This window comes from Centropristis striata, chromosome 12, assembly GCF_030273125.1.
Source record: "Centropristis striata isolate RG_2023a ecotype Rhode Island chromosome 12, C.striata_1.0, whole genome shotgun sequence".
NCBI lineage: Eukaryota > Metazoa > Chordata > Actinopteri > Perciformes > Serranidae > Centropristis > Centropristis striata.
This window is the reverse complement of record NC_081528.1, coordinates 30209787-30231013: the sequence shown is the minus strand read 5'-3', so window position 1 is coordinate 30231013 and position 21227 is coordinate 30209787. Positions and strand designations below refer to the sequence as shown.

The following is a 21227-nucleotide window of genomic DNA, read 5'->3' as shown; positions in this document are numbered from 1 at the left end:
CTTCGGTTTCACCCCAATATCAATAAAGTTTAAATATTTTTAAAACTTATAAACAGGTCTAAAAGAACAATTGATGTAAAATCAAGAGCAAACGGGAACTTTGACACTTGAGTAGTGCTCTAGAGGAGTAACTCATGCAGTGATCCCTGAATAGTTCAGTGGACAAGCATGATTCATCTGAGTCAAGTGATTGCAGAGGCTGCTTACAATCAATCTATTTACTAATAAGACATGCGGAGGATGTAATGGTCACTGGTAGTGGTTTTATGTGCCAATAGTTTTGTCGTGTTGGTGTGGAATTCTGTTGTTGTACTTCCCCAAGAAATGCAGCTTCCTCTCAGGCCATTGTTCTTGGGCAATCAATGAAATGACATCAGTGTGTGTGTATGTGAGGGAGAGGGGAGCGACAAACGGGGAGGAGAGATTCAGAGGAGGCGGTAGCATATTTATTCTACTACTGCAACAGAATTTAAATCCCCATGCTCCTCTTTTATAAACACAGGCTTGCGCATACCAATCCTTTTGTTTTTATCTTTATTCCCACTCCGACTACTAGCTACTGAATACCTGTGCCTGTTTAGAAACCTGTGACAAACACCTGTATGAAAAAAGGAATTCTGCGTGCGCCGTCTTTACGGTAAAAGCGCTTGTTGATCCCGCCCTCTCTTTGATAGAAAACTCGGTGATGTCTCTTCGTCTTTAACGAGCTTGACCCAGAACCCAGGGAAGGAGGGGAAAAGAGGGGAGAAAACACACGAAAAACGGAATACAGAGGAAGGGGTCGGGACAGGCTTTCCACGAGCAAGGTGAGTTCATTCAATAAATGTTACCAAATGGTTGATATAGCGGGGGGCGCGCGTTTTTCCCCCACAGATAGTGGGTGCACTGCAGCGTTGGCAAGGAGTGGTCACATCATCGACAGACCAGCACGGCTCCCCGAGGCTAACGTTAGCATACGATGCTAACGTTAAAAGTTCACACCGTGACCAATGGCTCCGTCGCCTACCGTGCTCACTGTTATAACCGATTAAAAATACCCCTTAAACCCACCGGCAAAATTTGAGAATAACGTCTATATGGCTTAAAACACCGCTTAGCTTAACAAAAGCTAACTTGCGGCTAATCTGTGTTTGCTATGCTAACGCTAGCCTGGTTGTTGGCACCGCTCTATGTGGGTTATTGTGATGCTAACGTAGCAAGACAGCCAAACCAGGTCATGCGGGTGCTGAGCGAGCACTCTGGCCAACTGGGCTGATTTGATCTCCAACATTGTCATTTATCTGGGCAGCGGCGTTAGCACAAGCACCGAGTAATTCAATGCTCAAATACGCGAGTCTTTGTTCGTGAGAGTCATTTTATAGCCCTCGTCTTATTGTTTCTGTCTGTGTGTTGGAGCTAACGCTGCCCTAGATTGCTGTATTACGTTAGCAAATCAATTCACGCCAGTCTGTGGGGACATGCTAACTCTTAGCGGCTCCACAAGGAGATGTTTTGGACTTTAATGGGGAATGCGAACGGGGAAGACAACGTGATAATCAGGATAACATTGAAGTAGACCGCGTCTTTAGTCAGAATCAGACAGTTTTATCAGTTTAAGCAGATAAGTAGATTCCCACCGTTTCATGAGTAGGGATCCCCATAGAGAAGAGGGCAGTTTATGGTAATTGTAAAACCTTACAACTTGTTTGACTAGACATTTATTCTTGAACCTGTTTTGTGTATTTGAGTGTGTCTAAAGGGTGGTGGTCCTACAGTTGTAGTCTGTCACACGGCCTGGGATTTAGAGTTTGTCCGCTTGTGAACCTGTTGGGTGGGTCCTGTGTGGACTTGTTGTGATAGAAAGACGCCAGGGTGGGGATAACTGTCAGCTTGAATGTGAACAAATAAACTAGCTTTCCCCTTGTAAACAGTGGTTTCATGCATATTGCAGTGAAGGTAAGGGCTTTAGGACTATCCTGGTTTTCAGGGGTCCTACTGGTGCTGGATTCCTTGAAAGTTTTAAAAGTTCTTTGATCTTGAATAAAACGCTTGAAACGAAGGCATCACGATTTGGGGGAAAAAATCTCATGTGTTTATTTGGACTGATATTCAAGTTATTAAGGGAAAGATTGTTTTTCCATTATTTTTCTCATGTTCACTGAAAAAGACATTAAAATGATTGTGACGTTATTCTTTGTTAGGATCTCTACCCAATGTATATCTCATAAGTCTATGCTGCGACATCTTGAAGCACCACAATACTTAATTCAGGGCCTGGGCTGTAGTGTATTTAATTTGCTACAGGTGCCACCACTAATAACACCATGTGTGGCTGCGAACACCCATGTATCAGCCTTTCCCGACTGCTTGTCTCCAAGCCACTGTTTGATTGTTGATGCATGCCCCCAGTGCGGACTGCAATTGTGTCTGCTCTCGAGGTGTGCAGGTTAATCCACAAAGGGCCTAACCTGTGTGTGTGTCTACGTTTGCGTGCACATTAACAACTTGTGTGTATGTGTTAGGAGGTAAGTGGATTAGCAGGCTAAAGCTTCAATCCCATTACAAGCCACGCTCAGTTTAAACCAGCGCCCGGGCATCACACTGACTTATAATGCAGTGTTCGTTACCTTTGAAATACTTGAACAGATGTGCTTTTTGACAGAGGATGTGTTGCTCAAGTCGCGCTTATTGCTTTACCAGAGTTTCATTAAGTCAACAAAGGCTGTATTGTTGGTTACATACATCTATAACCACAGATGTCTTCTGACAGGATTCGGTGAGTCATGCTGACTGATGGCTGCAGAATCAGATGGAGATATGTGACTCGTGCTTTGTCAGGGCTCGATCAGATGTTTGGGGGGTGTGTGTATACTGTTGACCCTTGTTTGACATTTTGACCATTTATTGGCATTTATTGAGACAGCAGAAAAAAAACTATTTTCTGTGTGGTCTGTTGTGTGTGTATCTGGTCTTGTTCCCTCACCATTTCTTAAAGCTCTTAAAAATGCATTGTTTTGCTGGTGAGAGTAACCTTTACATGTCTTAATGTACATGTATGTAGGCTCAGGATCAGCAAGTGTTACAAATGGTTTAATGCATTTGTTTCTTGGCTATTTCTATTTTGATCTTTGTGAGTTGCTGCTTTTTTGCCATACTTGAGAAAAAGTAGGGCAGTAACTATAAATAATGTCAGACAATTGTGGAAAAGTCCAAATTTCTCAAAGCTCAAGGAGATATATTGCTTTTTTAGTTTTAATAAACAGTCCAAAACCCAAAGATAATCAGGAAAAGAAAGAAGAAAAACAGCAAATGGTTACATTTGCCACATAGGAAACAGTGAATATTTCATGTTATTGCTTTGAAAAATAAACTCTGTGATTCATCTTTTATCAAAATGGAGCTAACCTGCCAATCAGCAAATTGTTTCAGCTTCTCTAAAAAAAGAGTATGAGGATTCAGCAGTCAGATTGTGAGAAAGTCAAAATATAAAGATATGAAAATGTGATGATGCAGCCACATGTCTTTACAAGGATTGCTTCTGAGGGGTCATAAAAGCAGAACAGAAAACAAAAGATGGAGAACAATATTAGTAAAATAGGAAGTGGCTTGTGGTCGTGTGATAAGCATATATACCATGGGGGATTTTTCACCACAAAAACTTCCTCCAGCTATCAGTGGTTGGTTTATTTATTAAAGTGTACATCCAATAGGCTTTTATGGTTTTGCAGTTGTGTGCAGGAAAATGGTTTTTGGTGAGCCTAAGTAGCCGCCACGTCCCTTTTACTCATCTCTGATATCGAATCCATAACATCCTGTTTCTCAGGAAGTGGGTTGAAGGGGAAAGGGGAGGGGAGTGGCAGTGGGACAGGACTGATTGTTTTCATTGTTCAACGAAACTCACCGCTGACTTTCAAGGCCAAAACTAACAGCTGTGAACGAAGGAAGACGGGCGGAGAACAGAAGTCATGAGTTGGTTAAGCGTGACATTAACTTGACCCTCTCTGGACGCTTACTAACACAGATGCACTCGCACTCAAATATCCAATAATATCCTCCTTGCTCTCCAGTTCGTCTCACTTGCGTACATGTGCTTGGTTGCACAAACTTCTTATTGTTCCACTGACCTCCTAGACTGACAGCTGCAAATTCCCTCCTCCGACTGCGGTTAAAACATTGACACACACACACACACACACACTTAGAATCAAATTCCTAAGTACACTTGCCAAGAAATATCAATCACAGTGTATAATTCATCTTGCATGAATGACAGTTGCGCTTATTAGTGAAATACGATAGCGTGTAGCATGTTAATGGTAATTATTGGGTAAGATGAGTAGCGGGGCAGTGTTTACATTTGCTATAAAAGTCAGGAAAAGCTGCCAGATGACAAGAGACTTTGTGTTAAGGGTAATTACGACCAGTGTTAAAATCCTTTGACAGTACAATAAACACCAATATCTAAAAGATTCTCAGCCAGTGTCCTGCTAAGGTTGTTCACTGTGGATGGGTGGGTGGGTGGGTGGGCTGCTGTGCTGAATTGGCAAGAGACAATGCTAGGAATGCAAGATTATCTTTTATCTTTTATTCAGCACTCCTTTCCTTATCACTACCCTCTCTTTTGCTCCAGTTTACGCTTTCCTTCTGTGCTTTTCACTGCCCGTCTCTCACTCTGTTTTATCCATTTGCAGCTCTGAATCTGTTCATCTCCGTTTGTAGTGGATAATATCAGCCCTGTACTGGCTATGACCATATATAGGCATGTGTGGTACAGGACAGCGCTGTGTGATTTGCTCAGGTGGGAGGTTATAGCTCCGGGGCAGCCACATCCACTAAGCAAAGGATGGTGTGTGTGTGAGTGTGTGTATGTGACATCATTTCTTTCTGTCAGCCAGGCCTTATCCCGCATGCAAATCCTGGTTTTGGTTGTGACAAATTACTTTGTCTTGTGAAATGAACTTCAGCCACTCCTTGTTTTCTCATCAGTCCATCCCACTTTCCTCCCTTTTTTCCCACACTGGGCACACCCCACGCTGGGTTTTTTTTTTTTTTTGAATAGGCTGAAAGTCAAATACGTGAATGTGTGTGACTCATTCGTTTGACAGACATACAGGAACAGACGCAGCCTCTGCAGGCTTCACTTAACCAACTGCAGTGTGTTGTTAAAGTCTGTCTATGAAATGATGATATCACCATGTCTGTGTTTCTCTTCTTTTTTTTGTTTGCACAATCTGATGCAGGTGAAACTGTGAGTCATTTATCACAAATCTCCACTTGAACTCATTACACCTCTGCTTGTTAACACACTTCCTGTTGTAAACGCAAACACCTGCTGCCTAAAAAGTAAATGCAGGTCCCTGTTTATATCCCAAATTGGGTTTTTTTGCGCTTACACTTACACAGTATAAGAGCGAGACAGAGAGGCTTTGAGAAACTGAAATTTCGTCGCCCCTCCTCTACCTTGTCCAACCGGTCTTGCAGGTGTGTGTGGGTGGCAATGTCTGTGTTTATTCACCTTTTTAAACCAGGGCCCATGAGGAGCCAGGTTGCTGCAGCAGAGGGTGTATCAACAGATAAGAAGATCTCAGACCCTGCTTGTTTGGCTCTGCTATAACAATGTCTTTCTCTCAGAGCACAGCCAAGATAACAGAGATGTAGGGGGAGGGATAAAAGGTTGTAAAGTTGTAAGAACAAGAGTAGCGGACTGACAGAGTTTTGTCGGAGGTACTGTAGATGAAGACTGATTAGAGAGGAAAGGCTGGAAGAAAAGCTTTAAAGAAAGAGGCAAAGATAAGAAAATGTCTTGATGAGAGAACATATGGTTCTTGGAGGATGTTACTATCTCTAAAGACCCTCTTTCTCTTTATGCTGACGGTCGATGTTCTTTGGCCCAGAAAGAGCTGCTGGTTGGTCATCTTCCCACAGCTTGCTGCCATGTGCAGGCCAAATGTTGTGTAAATACAGGGTGTGTCTAAAGGCTGAAGCTACTGTATGTCTCTGTCTCTTGCTGTGTTTTTTTTCTGCTTGCAAAGCAAACACAACCCTGTTGACACACTTGTACGGTATTCTCACTATGTTGCTGTTTTTCAAACAGAGGTGCCTTCATTCCTCACTAAAACATTTCTCCCTCTTTCTCCCGATTATTCTCCTCCCTCCACCTCCCTGTCTTTCTCTCTCTGCAGTCCATTCCTCCTTGTTTCTGGGCTTGGTGGTTCGGTGATCTTCTACCCATGAGCAACTAGAGCTCAACCTCTGACCTTGGTGTGATCTCTCACCTCTACTACCAAACCACGCCCACAGGTGAAGGTGTGTATTTCTGATTTTTTTTTCTGAAATTAGCTTTATTGCTTAGACAATTATTAGGTGTGTATCACTCATCTGGATCAATATATTGATTCAATGATCAACAACCCATTATCAAAGATGCAAAGTAGCAATATCATATGGTATTGTATCTTGATGAAACTTGTGATTTACACCCAAGCAAGTATACAGCTTTCCTTGGATTTAATGGGCTGTTACATTTCCTCCAAAATGTGTAATGGGTGCTTTTTCTGTGAAAACATCCTCTTTATCTTTTTTTGTACATTGTTTATCTTGGTATCGACATGAATTATGTTGCCGATGCACCATGTGTGGATAAAATGGTCACAAAACCTTATTATTTTCCCCTATGAGTTTGTAAACAATATTAATTGTATATCCACGAAATGCATATGTAAGCAAGACCCAGAATTCTTCTAAAAATGTGAGGAAAATGGCAATGCATCAGTCCTTTGCAAAGTCAAAGTCACTGCAATGCAGAGGATTTATCAAAAAAAAAAATCTTTGTTTGCTGTTTATTTTCTGGCGAGGAGTCTGAGAGGGTGAAAAGCCCAGAGGAGTCCTCCATGCATTCTTATGGGGCTATAACTTTATTGATCTGCATGCAGGAGATTGTGATATTGACTAGTGTAGTGGTGCAACAACTACCTCCATAACATCATGATCAATATGTTGCAATATTAATGATCAATGCTAGGTTTGAAGACTCCCCTCCCTCAATCATCACTACCCGTCTGCTGCAGTGTTTGGCCTGTGTTGTGGCATGAAGGTTGTCATAATACCAGGAAAAGATCTTTAGAGTTGCGACTGTTCTGTATCCATTGAGTTCAGCTCAAGTGTTGTGCAATTCCTCCCCACAGTGCTGGTTCCAAGAAGGCTTCTCCCCCTAAGTCACCAGAAAAAGCAGATAAACGAGAAGGAAATAATCCTTCCTACTCAATATTGGCCCAAAGAAATCCTGCATCTACTGGATCTTGATATTCTCTGTATGGAGAGGTGTGTCTGCGTTTTTGTTAGACGCCCTCTCCTCTGTGTTGTGGTGTGTACAAGGCTGTATGGACGTGTGTAACGCCCCACTCTCTCCCCTTGGGGCCGTGTAGTGTGTATGGAGCAGTGTGAGAGCGCAGCGGCTCTGCTGGAGTCGGTCAGGGAGCAGGAGGTGCAGTTTGAACAGCTGACCCGGGCGCTGGAGGAGGAGAGGAGGAGAGTGGGCCTCCCCGCCACCAGCCCCTCGGCCCTGGGTCGCCCCCTCCCTCACACACAGGTAACACTTTCCAACGAACATCCCCATCCAGAGTCTCAAGTGGGCGTTCACAGCCCCTCATCTTTGACTTAAATCCATGGATCATCATTTTTCTCCATCCATCATTCATCCCTTCTCCTGCCTCCGCCTGCCTCCTCTCCACCTGTGCTCAGCCAGTCCGTGTATGTTTGTGTGCGTCATCAATAAACGTCCTTCTTCATTGACGTTGTATCTCTGAAGTACGTTTGTCTTGCAGCCCTCATCTGCAAACATCCTGCACTACTTTCAACATGCCTGAGATGGTCATCACACATTTTCTGCATGCCATCACTGTCACACACCGGATACACACTGACATGCATATACACCTTTCGTCGGCCCCTGCTGTGGAATCTCAGTTATTTTCCTCTCTGTTCCAGCATGTCGTGTTAAGGAGTGCGGTCATTTGTCATGCATGTGTCGCATAATCCTGCATCCAGTGTGGTCTGTTACTCACCATGAAGGATTTTATCTTTCGGTTTTCATTTAAATCCTTTATCAAAACTTTAATTCATTACTTCTGTTGTCCCTGCTGTAGACTGAGTATTCATATGCATGCAATCTTTTTGTGATTTGAATGTTCATGATTTTGCAATCTCCTTGATGAAATTGTGTAAGAAAATCACTGGTATTTTTGTGTTTCTGCTGCATTATATCAGCCTTGTAGTAGGGCTGCACAATTATTAATGAATTATTAATGATTAAGGTTATCAAACTTGCAGGACTTACAGGACTCACTTACAGGAGGTGCATTATTTTTTATGGCAAAATGTGTCAAAATGTAATTCTGAATTAAGTATTGTGGCACTGCAACAATGTCCTGTCCTCAAAACTGTATTCAACATATTTCTTTAATGAATGACAATGATGCAAACATTTCCAAAAGCATCAATCAAAGTAATTGCAATTAGACATTTTCCTTTTATTTTTATTGTCAATTCTTAATCGTTAAGTGATTTTTTAGTTTTTAGCAGAGTTGAACAAGTCAATACTAAACGTGACATTTTGGCACTTTTCCTTAAATTACTTTTTGATTTAATTATTAAAATATACAGTCATTGGAAAAAAAAAATATTAGACCACCCTTTTTTTCATAAATTTCTTGTTCATTTTCATGCCTAGTACAACTAAAGGTACATTTGTTTGTATATAGCTCATAAGAGTTTAATTTAAGAGCTGATATCTAGACATTTTCCATGGTTTTCTTGATGATTTTGGTTAATAATTCTTTGTCAACAGAGTAATTGATCAATTGACAAATTGTTTCCGCTCTAATAGCAGTTAAAACCATGCTAGCTGTTATTTAAATATGTCTTTGTTGTAACTGAACATTGTGGGCAACGCTGCAAATTATTGAGCGAGATTGCTCAATGCCAAATATGGATTTTAGGATGATATTTGCTGCGTAGTAATAAAGTATCATGATCTGTGGTCATTTCCTGAGTAAACTATAAACAGAAATTTAATTTGTCTGCAGTTTCAATTGATTTTCTATTAAGTTTACTATATCATGATATAGATCTGTTTTGTAGTAAAGACTAGCTTTCTTGTCTTGACAGATTTATGGCTCTCACTTTGCTTTTGTTTACAGCTGAATTATTTGCTTGGACAGGGAACTACTGTTGCTGCCTTGTCCAGTTTTGTTGTCTCTACCAAAAGACTTGACAATCAGAGGGTGGAAAATGTCACTTAGGCGCCTGTAAGATTTGGAGAGCGAGGTCAGGCAGTGATGTATTCACAGGTTGACGTTGAAGCACCGTTTCCAGCACTTGGCATTGTACACTGACTGAGTAAAATAGTTTGAAATCTGTTTCTAAATATTTTCCTTGCTCAAAGGGCTTGCTGACATAGATTAGATTTGTGTTTTGTCTCTTTGAGTACTTGGAAGTATTTGATAAATGTGTCGCAGCTGGAGGATGAAGGCTAAGAACGTAAGAATCTGGGTTTTGGCCTTGTGCATGTTTCATTTCTAAAAATATTAATGCTGATCAAGATACTCGTGCATTGTCAGCCAAACAGTCTGAGCAGTTCCCCAAGACCATGACAGAGTTGTTGGTAAATGAGGTGGTATTATAGGAAGGATAAGCTGGAGAGGAAGTGTGCACTTCTTGCTGTAAAAGCTCACTTGCACTTCCCATTGCTTTTTTCATAGCAGCCCTGCCTCCTTGTGGACATCATATAAAGTTCAGTGTGAGATACTACTTCCAATTAAGTGTGATTCAGTGTTGGGAAAGGTATATAACATGTTTTGTCTTGAAAAGTCGGTAGTATCAAAGAAACTGAAACTAATGGTACTCTGGGTGATAAAATGGTTGCTGGGAAAGATTTTCAGTTTCCCAATTTCGCAGTGTTTCCACGTGATTCAGCTTGATGCTATTGCTGATAAGTGAGGCGGTTTATATTTCACAAAACTGAGCGTTACTCAGTTACGTAGAAAGTGTCCGTTATACAGTGTGACAGTCATTGGTTATGTAACAGTATACAGCAGGAAGAAAGTAGGGTGCGAGGATGAGTGGCTGCACTCCAAAATGTCCTCCCTCATGTCTGGCAGTGATTCACAGACCATAAACATGCAGGGACAGTTTGGTCAGCAATGAATGTGCTTCTGCAGCAGTATTCATCATCTGGGAGGTTGTAAGAAAGTAGAAGCCATTGGCTACTGGGAATCATGCCTTTAACCTCACTTGTATGTGTTGTTTCAGCAAAAGTGTATGATGTTTTATATTTTTACAATACCTATATTAACAGTTGTGTCTTTCTCTTTTTATGTCAGAACGGGCGTTTAGGGGATGCAGACATAGAGCGGCTGAAACTTACTGACTCATACATAAACGGCACACAGGTATGTGTTTGTTTGTATATGTTTTTCTTGTATTTATAGCAGTAAGTGCCAGTGATTTTAAAAATATATATGTGTGGTTTGCCTCTACACTACAGTACAGAATGGTTGACCCTGCACACGGCGTTCTCGATGAGAGCTACACACCAGAGGACGACTCCCAGGAAGTTCACTCAGTCTTCTCTGAAGAAGGAACCACACGACGGTCAGATAATGGCGTAAGTTATTATGAAACATGCACCTTGATATTATCGGACTTTACGTGCAAAGGCTTGCGCAAATCAAGGTGACATTTAAAATGTTGTTTTTAATTCAGCTGTGGATTGAAGGCTCTTAGACCAGTTGATTTTAAACCATCACTCCTATCTTTGTCTCTCTCAGATGAAGAAACCAATCTCACGCACAGTCCTGCCCTCTGACTCCATGTCCATTGATGGGGGCTTGTCAGTGTCCGGTATGGGCGGCTACAGCGCCACACTGGACCGTCCTTACAGGCAGGCGGTACCAGCCGACTACCCCACGGCCACAGTGCCCAGAAACTACCACTACGGCCCTGTGGGGGGTTATGATGATTACAGAGCAGGCCCACCATCGGAGGCATACACAAGCCTGAGCAGGGGCTCGCACATGGACGAACGCTACAGGTAAAAGTCCTCTGCATAGACTGTGAATGTTTATACATTAAGCATAATCATAATGCTTTATCAACATAATGGTCTGATGGATCTCTTTGTCAGTCACTTTAACAACTCTGTCCACTTCTCTGTCTTCCCTGCAGGCCAGTTGACGGCTACCGGACTCTGGACTCCGGCTACCGGGCCCCGAGCCGCCAGCAGCTTGACCCGTATGCTGCTCAGCCCCAAGTGAGCCGGGGAATGAGGGCCCTGGGCTCAGCGCTGGAGGTGCGGTATGGCCACGGCCACTACGGTCTTGAGGATGACCAACGCAGTGTGGGGTACGATGAGTATGGCATGGGACCTCCACCCATGCACCCTGGAGGCTACGGGACCATGCCACGCCTAGGGCCCGGCCCTGGGGCTATGGACAGACGAAGACTGAGGTAAAACTCTTAAGCATCACTCTACTGTCATATGACACTTGATTAGTTTTTTTGACCATGTACAATATGTGAGCAATATTTAATATATTCTATTTCCTTTGTCATGTAGGAGCTGTGAGGATACTTTGGATGGTGATGTGGGAGGAGTTGACCCATATGCCTGGGGAGTTCCCATGACCATGGAGAGAGGGAGCATGGCTTCACTGGACAGCACGCTGAGAAAGCCTCCTCCTGGTTCATGGAGACAGCCGGAACTGCCAGAGGTCATCGCCATGTTGAACTACCGTCTGGACCCTGTCAAGACCAACGCTGCTGCTTTCCTCCAGCATCTCACATTCAAAAATGATAAGGTAAAATAATGGTCACATTCAAATGCAGAATACCAGAACTTGACAAATTTGCAGTTTTCTGTGAGTATTTGTCAAATCCTTGATGTAAGTTTTATCATTTTGTCTAGGTTAAGTCGGAGGTGCGTCGCCTGAAGGGCATCCCATCCTTGGTGTCGCTGCTGGACCACCCCAGCAAGGAGGTGCACCACTCGGCCTGTGGTGCACTAAAGAACATTTCATTTGGACGAGACCAAGACAACAAGATCGCCATCAAGAACTGCGATGGAGTTCCTGCTCTGGTCAGGTTATTGAGAAAAACCCACAACCAGGACCTCACCGACACCATCACAGGTATAAACATCAAGCAATGCTTTTACAGATCATTTGTGGGGTTTTTTTATGTACATACTTTAAATGCCTTTGTCCCACTTATTACTTTACTGTCAAACACAGACAAAGGATTGGTTTGGTTTGGTCATGATAACTTCAATGTCAGAACCCATGTAAAAATATTCAAAGAAGAAAACTAAATTCATTCCAAAAAGGATTAAAAAAAGCTTTTATTGGTTATATCTTATTATAATAAGGGCCCAACTATGTCTTTTACTGTATTGATGGTTTATTATGTCGTCCCAGGCACCTTGTGGAACCTCTCATCCCACGACTCCGTGAAGATGGAGATTGTGGACCACGCCCTGCATGCCCTAGCTGACGAGGTGGTCGTTCCTCACTCTGGCTGGGAGCGAGGGAGCACCGGAGGAGATGAGAGCTGCAAACCACGCCATCTGGAGTGGGAGACCGCCTTGACCAACACTGCTGGCTGCCTTAGGTAAACAAGCTGATCAATGGATGGAAAGCCGAGAAAGTCAAAGGAGGAGAAAGAGAGGCTATTTTGAGAAGAAAACATGCAATTATATGTTTAAACGTCTCCTTCTGTCCAACAGGAATGTGAGTTCAGAACGCAGCGAGGCCAGGCGAAAGCTGAGAGAATGCACAGGATTGGTGGATGCCCTTATGTACGTTGTCCAATCTCAGATCAACCGCAAAGATGTGGATAACAAGGTACCTCTTCACTCGAATCAGATGACAGATTTTATCTTGTGAGACCAAAGCACCTCTCTTCCTCCATCCTGGTCTTTCATCATCTCATCCCTTTTTTATTTCTCTCCCTGCAGCTGGTGGAGAACTGTGTCTGCCTCCTGAGGAATCTGTCCTATCACGTTCACCGTGAAGTCCCCGGCTGTGAGCGCTATGTAGAGACCGCACCCGTCAATCAGGGACCGGCCCCTGCTAACAAAGGTGGCTGCTTCGGCTCTCGAAAGGGCAAAGGTCAGTTTCCGAGAGCTTAGAGTTACACTTTGCCGACGTGATTTGCTGTCGAGAGACAGATAGCTGCTGGTGGCATTGAGCTTGTTGGTGGCAGAAACACCTGTCGCAGTTTTTCACACTCTACCACTGTTTCCCTCCCTTTCCTCCTCTCTCCTGCCTCCTTCCTCTTACTCCCCCCCCACATCTTTCTTCCCATCCTACTTCACTTCCTCCTTTCTCTCTGCTGTGTTTAGATGAGTGGTTTTCAAAAGGTAAGATTCTTCTCTCTGCATTGGTAAACTTTTGAAACTATTGACCACTCTGTCATCACTCATTTCACTGACGCAGAGTATTATTTTGCTTGAGAAACGAGAATGTCCCATAATGTTGAATTCACATCCAGTTCATGAGCATGATCACCTGATGTCACGCGAAAGACATTGCATGTTCATAGTGCTTGTTCCACTGGTTGCATGGACGCTTTCACAAAACAATGTGCTGTGTCGAGGATAGCTGACTAGCTTTACGTAACCTGTTATTTCCACAGCTCAATTTTTTTGTTTTCTCTTTTTATTTTTGGTTTCTTGCTGCAGGAAAGAAGGATGGAGATGATGGTAGTGGAGATCAGGTCGACATTCCAAAGAGGACAACACCTGCCAAAGGTATGCATATGTTTCTTTTCCCCTTTTAGATAATTAATAATTGATCAGATGAATAATTAATCAATCTTTAAGGTGGCACGCAAGTAAAGATCCCCTGTAAAAATGACCCATTTAATACTCTTTGTTCTGCCATAGAGCTGTATTTGCTTCTGCTAAAAATCACAACTCAACAACACAAGATTAAAAAATCTAGTTCTGGACTGATTACCATTTCCCCCAGATATCTGCATGAAGTATTGTTTCACTCTGGGAATTGACCTCATTCTTTTCTGGGAAACCAGCTGAAAATACTTCATTTCAATCATTTCTTCCTGCCTCTTGCACTCAAAGAGTTCCAAGCTTGTTTTTGATGCTTTAAACCTCTGAATCTCACAGCCTGTAGACATGTTTTCTTCAAAACATTGCCAACATTTATCAATGTCAGAAACTGTAATTATCATCACATTTCAGGTTATGAGCTGTTGTTCCAGCCAGAGGTGGTTCGTGTTTACACATCGCTGCTCCGAGAGAGCAAGAACCCCTCTGTGCTTGAGGCTGCTGCCGGTGCTATCCAGAACCTGTGTGCCGGCCGATGGACTGTTAGTACCATTTCTTATCAAATTGATTCTGCTGTCATGCTGTGATAAAGTCCATGTCTTGTGAAGTTATTGGAATGAAGCTGCTATCAATGTAAAAAGATATTCATCGACCCCTCTTTCTGCTTGCTCTTCAGTATGGTCGGTATATCAGGGCCACAGTGCGTCTGGAGAAAGGTCTCCCCATGATGGCAGAGTTACTGGCTCATGGCAATGACCGAGTGGTTCGTGCGATGTCCGGAGCCTTGAGGAACCTTTCCATCGACAACCGTAACTGCCAACTCCTTGGTAAGTGACAACCCTAAAAACTAAAATGAACTTTCTGAACACGCTACATAACTTTACTGTAACTTATCAATCAATACTCATCTTTGTGAATTGGATTGTTTTGCAAGAAAGCTTGTTTGCATAGAAAAGCTCCAATTTGGTACCAAATGTATGCACAATTTAAATATGTGCAAAAAGCATAAGAGCACCAGGACTCTTTCGATGTACTTTGAGGGTGCTTTGAGAATTACACAGATTCTTTTTTTACTTATTTGTGCAATAAGAATTGGCAACAATAACTCATCTGTCAGTTTTTATCGAAGAATAAAACTTGCACATCTTTTTTACAGAGTTTTTATTTAGTCTAAATTCAATATTTGATGCAGTATTGCTAGTCTATGCAAGCTTTCAGGCTTGGATTTTGGATGTTTGCACTTGTATCTCCAGACACATTTTCTTACATTGCTGCGTGTCTCCTGCAGGTTTGCATGCAGTGCCTCACCTAGTGGCCAACCTGCCGGGAGGCCAGAGTCAGTCCGGGCGCACTCTATCAGAGGAGACGGTGGTGTCTGTACTGAGCACGCTCGCTGAGGTGCTAGGCAACAGTGTGGAGGCAGCAAAGACCCTCCGAGCCTCGCAGGGCATTGAGAGGCTGGTGCTCATCAACAAGGACGGGTGAGTGTGTTCTGTAAAGTGAGCAAAGGAGATAGTAAGTAAAAACTACTGCTTTCATAATTTATAGCTATGAATGTAGCTTGTAAACCAAGCATCACACAACTGCCTAATATAGAAAGACGGATAAAATAGATCCTTAGACAGTTTATCATAAAGAAATTCCCACACCTTACTCTTATGAAGCCAGCCTTTGAAACAAATGCATGAATGTAATCTTTATCTAATAACAATCAATATAGAGGATTCTTGAAGCTTTGTAAAATCTAGTGGGTGTAGTGTTGTGAACAAGCCTGAAATGGCTGTTAAAGACAACTTTGCCAAGACAAAGCAAAAACAAACACTTTAAATGTGAACATATCTCTGTGTATCCTACAGCAAGCGCTCCGAGCGGGAGGTGCGAGGGGCCGGTCAGGTGCTGCAGCTCGTCTGGGCCCACAAAGAGCTACGCAAGCCTCTTGAGAAAGACGGCTGGAAGAAGACGGACTTCATGGTTAACCTTAACACAACCAACGGCCCGAGTACCCGAGCCAACGGCACCTATGAAGATAGCACCACGCCACTGCTAGATAGAGGTCAGTGTGCAAGAAATAAATTATGATTAAATTATTTTGACAGCGTTTAAACCATACATTAAGGGTGCTTTCACAGCTGTAGTTTGTTTCATTTGGTCCAGAGCAAGGGAAATAAGGTCAGAAAAACTTCCCGTGCTGACATGCATGTATGTTAACATGGTTACCAAATGATTTGCATAAAGAATTTATATGCATGCGATCACATCCTGAAAAGATTTCACCATCAGCAGATGCTAAAGTAACATATCTGTTGTCGTAAAATCCTGTGGTTTGGGTTGTTTCCTTTCACACCAACCCAAACCAACTGCTCTAATTTGGCCAGTTGGTTCATTTTAACCGAATCCTAATGGTTTGAGTTTGAAATGCAACCTTAGAAACTTTTAAAAAGCTCAGAAAGTAAGTTTAACTTGTGACTTGTTTGTTTTTGCTTCATCTTAGGGGAAAAGAGGGACATGATTCCACTAAATGACCTCGGCCCTGGTTAGTACATTTATCATCGCTGCTTTTTATAAAAATCAAATGAATAAAAATCATGACATGGTGTAGAATGTATATATTTATTCCTCATGGTTGTTTTAATTCCTCAGAGGCCTACTCTACACTGGACCAGAGGGAGAGGAGACACACTCTGGATGAAACCACAGACACTTTACCGGTACTTTAAATCTTTCTCCCTCTCATTCACATGTCGTGTCACGCTGGATTGCTCACTTAACTACACTAACCCCTAACCTCCTGCACCACGATGAATATTTCCTGACTTTAACCTTTTCCTTTGGCAGCCTTTTGTAACTTCACAATTACTGACACTTTTCTTTTCTCACACTCACTTCCTCTCTCTCTCTTTCTGGTTGTCTCTCAGCGAGGGGTGTATGGGGGCAGAAAGGGCTCCTTGCCCCTGTTGGACTCCTACGATGGTTAGCCCTCCCCCCTCCCCTCTACCCCCCTCTGCATGTAACAGCATGGTATGTCCAACTCACCTCTCGTCCTGCATGGACTCTATGAGCTCCTTTTTTTCTTTTTTAACTTTAGACCCTCAGTGAAACCTGGTCTCTTGTCTATGATGGTGTACTAAAACACTGGTTAAAGTCTACCTTACTCATATTTAACTCTACGGTACCCTGATGTGATGTGAACATGCTGGTATAGTATGCTGAAAGGTGATTCTTGTGCATTGTGGTCCATGCAGTCTTATCAGCGTAGAGATGAAGCTCATAAATAACATTTAAATCCTCAGAATAAAAATTGCTGTTTGATCAGTAGTGTCGCCACAATACCAGAACTTTAACTTTGATACCAATGCTAATTTTTGCATAAAAATACCTCAACTACTACACCAAAGAGCAAAAAAAAAAGACAAATTAATGCAGCAGAAACTCTATTCTATTACAACGTTTGCAAATCAGATTTTAACAGGACACTCCGTTTGATCTTTGTCCTCTCAAAGAAGTTACTTGCATCTTTTTATAGTAGCAAGTTGCCAGCTGCCAGTGGTCTTTCACTCACTTTAGGAATGGTGTATGTTGTTTGATCCTTTTGCCATGTTGTGAAATATTTGACTCCACTGAATTTTGCGCTTGGGTCCAGGATCCAAGTGCTCAGCTGTTTTGTCGCTTGCTGCCAGTTGTTAAACATTTGTGTTTCAGTGCCCTCCTGTGGCTCTGCAGGGCATTACAACAACATATGTGCCAAATTCCATGCTTCTATTTAATTGCCTGCTGTTAAGTAACATCATATTGACTTTAAATGACTTTTAAACAAGAAAATATTTTAGAAAGTACAAGCAATTATTGATTACTTCTTACTTTTATAAAATGTAAAAATATAATGTCACATCTTATTATTTTGCTTGTATGTTTTAGAATTTGTCTGACTTACCTGCAGCACTTCTCCGGTACACTCAGTGATGCTGGACGGTATAAATATACATTTGAATTAAATATGTCATATGATAATTGTGTTGTGGCACATTTTTATCAAGCAAGTCTGTGTAAGTCGTCTTGCCTAACTGTAGTTACAAACTGTTCTTTTTCATTCACCCTATCAGTATTTTTAAGCTGAATAAAATATTTGTTCTTTTTTTATCATCAACTTCTTTAGTGACTAACTTACGAGTTTCCTGTTGTGTTCCTCTATTTGTGTTAATCAAGTAGCTTTTGGACTGCAGCAAAAACTGTTGAAAAGGCTGAATGGCAAAAAATATGGATTTAAGAAGAAAATGTTCTGGAGTTTTGGAAATGTTTAGATCACAAGTCTAAAACAATCACATACACGCACCACCGAAATCTAATAGTATAATAATAATAATTGGTGTAATACTAATGTTAGTGTAGCCTTATCATTTAATGCAACTGTGCAGAATTATCGGGTTCAAACAGAATGAAAAGGCTCTTAAAAAAACTGCTCAGCATTCAAACAGAATCAGAAATACTTTATTGATCCATGGAGGGAAAGTGCGTCTTTACTGTTGCTGCTGTATAAGAATAGAATAGGAACCAATTGTGTAATAAAATAAAGGTTAAAAAAATGACAACAATATAAATACAAATGTAAGACTAAAGTAAATAAAGATATGTACAAATAGAAATATGAACTTTCGTTTCGTATCTGTTTATTTCGGTCAATACATGTCATCAAAACAAACCAGAAAAAAAAACATTGATCAAAGTAAACAACATGTAAACAGAGAGAGAAAATTGATAGACTTTCAACTTTCATAACTTTAGAATGAATTTGAAGTAAATAGAGAGATGGACAGTACAATAAAATAGAAATAGTGTGACAAATTTCATTATTACAATTACCGATTTCTATAGAAATTCCATATTGCACAGATGATTATTATAATTACAGTAATGAATCATGTGGTCATTAAAATGTCGATTCAGAAATTGAATCTCAACGTTAGGAACTATTAAAAAATGTAAAATTGAAGTTATATTTAACAGCTGGTTATTGTGACGGCACTAGTGCAGAGCACCATACTTATACCAGGCAGAGTCTCTGTGTTGTGTAAATAACCCACATATTCTTTTTCTGCTCGAATTTTCACTCTGTTTTGATCAATATCGTTTTGTTCTGTTCGTCCAGAAAAACTGATAGTGTGCATCACCCAGACTGGGCCGTCCCTGCCCTACCACTGCTACTGAGGAGAGAAGACCCAGATGCACAGACTCTCTCCCTCTCGTCTCCTCCCTTCCTCTCCTCGTCTCCTCTCTTTCTCTCTATCACCACACAGATGGGATTAGAAGACGAGGATTGGCATCCAAAGAAAGTGGCCGTGTTGCAGGCAAAACGCTTCATGCAGCACACACGCATACAGAAACATACACACTTTACTTTTTACGAATGAATTCAATTGTAGCAACAGAAATATATTCCGTTTTTAAATTATAATTCTTCTGTAAAGGCAATCACCTTTGTTGACAATCATTTAATTCCGGTGTTGTCATCCTGCTTGTTTTTATTTTTTTCTTGCTATTGTCAACGTTTCGGTAAATTTTGTCATGCCAACACCCGCATCCAGATGATGAAATTTGTACGTAGACTTCTATGTAGGGTATATACTGTATATAAAAAGAAAATGGGATGACTGCATTAGTTTTGGCTCATTAATTTAAATCGTCCCTTGACTGGGATTGTTGGGAGGTTTGGGCCAACGGCCGCCCTGTAGATTGAGAATGTTGTTTATATAGGAGTTATTTTCCTGTCTAGAGTTATTTTCTCTCGGTTGGGATGAGCACAGGTGTAGACAAGAAAAGGGCAGGTGTGTGTATATTTGTCATACAGTAAGCCTGTGGCCGTGTGTGTGTGTGGAAAATGATTATGGACCTTGGAGTGAGTGTGTTTTTGTTTGCGTGTATGCACGGACCAGACCCATGAGACCACACGTTCATTATTTCATCAGTTCATGTTTTTATGGTGTGTTACTACTCCTGTGACAATATTTTTTTGTTCTTTTAGTTTTTATGTACCAACTGCCTGTTTTTGTGTTTGATACTTTTATTTCCAGCTTATTTCCCTCCATCCCCAGTGGGAAAAAAAAGTTAACTTTAGCTGCTTGTTTTGACTTTTCTGTCTGGATTTTTAGCAGATGGGACCAGCACAACACATCAAACTCGGCACTGAAATGTGAAGCTGGGAACATCATAAAACTACTAAACCACTAAAACATTTTGACATCCTGCTTCAGAAACCATTCCTGGTTCGACTGTAAAAGATTCACAGTAAAAAATAAAATACAGTCCATTCTTCATTTAGAACGTAACGAACACTTTGGCATTCTTGATGTGCAACAAAAACACTAAATGATTTATACAAAAATACATTTTCCTCTTGCCTGTCAAGCTAGAAATCAATCTAGATTGATTTGGTGTGAGATGCTCTGAATTTACGAGACAGAAAATAGTTCCGATGCAAAACTGCTCACATTATCTTGATTCAGGAAAGAGACATTGCAACATTTAAAAACTCAACAGCAATGTGCCTCCAGAGAGGAGGCAGATATATCTATAGCTGTTATCTCCAAAACTCACTAACTCACACCAGAACATCCTAGACTGATAAAAAGCATGACAGGTCAGAAGAAGAATATGTATTTTTGTTTTTTGGGTGAACGATCCTTTTTAAATATGTGAGGCTTCTTCACTCAGAGGAGACTCAAGTTTTAACCGACAGATTGGAGAGTGATACTGACGTTTAATTTAATTTTGGAGGAGGACAAAAAGCACATTTTGGTCTACAATCCATTAGTTTTACCATTTTCTCGTTCATTTACTCTTTTCTTGTATTTTCCCACTTTGTGTCAGGTTTGTTTATATTTTATTTCGGGTTTGTACGTATGGGAGCGGTGGGTGAGAGCATTATGCAATTTGTTCAACTTTTTAGTCCCAGTTTTAATCCTGAGTTGTTTTTAAGGCAAAAGAGACCAATCATCTTTGTTTCGTTTTCTTTTTTTACTCTCCAAACACAGTATATTTGTAATGTTGCCTATCCATGTAAAATTATGATGTACCATTCATACCTGCCTTGGCTCTGAGAAGTTGCTTTTTTCAGTAAAGTATGTAACTGGTAATACTGTTGTTTTTATAAATAAAGATCTTTTCTTAGACAAGATTTGGCAGTGTGTGATGATGTGGCTGTGTGGTGAAGTGAGGAAGGACTGCTATATCATGTAGATAAACACGTCTAATTAAAGAGAGGCCGTCTGTCCGGCTGTGTCATTTCATCCCCTCGCTCTTGTTAAGGCAAATGGCAAATGCACAAACTTGACACTATGTCAGGAATTCACTCTCTAACATCAAAGTGATTCATTTTGGATGCTCCAATTATCCACGCTTGTTATCTGTGAAGTGA

General features: G+C 41.4%; 1 protein-coding gene across 2 annotated transcripts; it reads left to right on the top strand.

Annotated features, from left to right (window-relative positions):
• The first annotated feature begins 421 nt into the window (after positions 1 to 421).
• Positions 422 to 20985, top strand: LOC131981318 (catenin delta-1-like). 2 transcript variants are annotated; one of them, XM_059345558.1, is made up of 22 exons: positions 422 to 806; positions 6162 to 6285; positions 7404 to 7567; positions 10359 to 10427; positions 10523 to 10642; positions 10806 to 11068; positions 11203 to 11484; positions 11594 to 11834; positions 11942 to 12164; positions 12450 to 12642; positions 12758 to 12875; positions 12989 to 13142; positions 13376 to 13393; positions 13715 to 13783; positions 14234 to 14361; positions 14496 to 14646; positions 15108 to 15300; positions 15676 to 15872; positions 16311 to 16352; positions 16460 to 16527; positions 16735 to 16789; positions 18963 to 20985. In XM_059345558.1, exons 3-22 carry the CDS (start codon positions 7409 to 7411, stop codon positions 19019 to 19021), a joined length of 2802 nt encoding a protein of 933 aa, XP_059201541.1. In that variant the 5' UTR covers positions 422 to 806; positions 6162 to 6285; positions 7404 to 7408; the 3' UTR covers positions 19022 to 20985. The 2 variants fall into 2 exon arrangements, with proteins under 2 accessions (XP_059201541.1, XP_059201542.1); XM_059345559.1 differs by lacking the exon at positions 16735 to 16789.
• Positions 20986 to 21227: the final 242 nt, after the last annotated feature.

What these genes read in the sequence shown, in the direction of transcription:
- LOC131981318 (XM_059345558.1), top strand. Translation starts at nt 7,409, where the DNA reads ATGGAGCAGTGTGAGAGCGCAGCGGCTCTGCTGGAGTCGGTCAGGGAG. An exon ending in GAGGACAACACCTGCCAAAG is followed by an intron (nt 13,784 to 14,233) that starts GTATGCATATGT and finishes ATCACATTTCAG; the next exon opens with GTTATGAGCTGTTGTTCCAG. An exon ending in ACTAAATGACCTCGGCCCTG is followed by an intron (nt 16,353 to 16,459) that starts GTTAGTACATTT and finishes TTAATTCCTCAG; the next exon opens with AGGCCTACTCTACACTGGAC.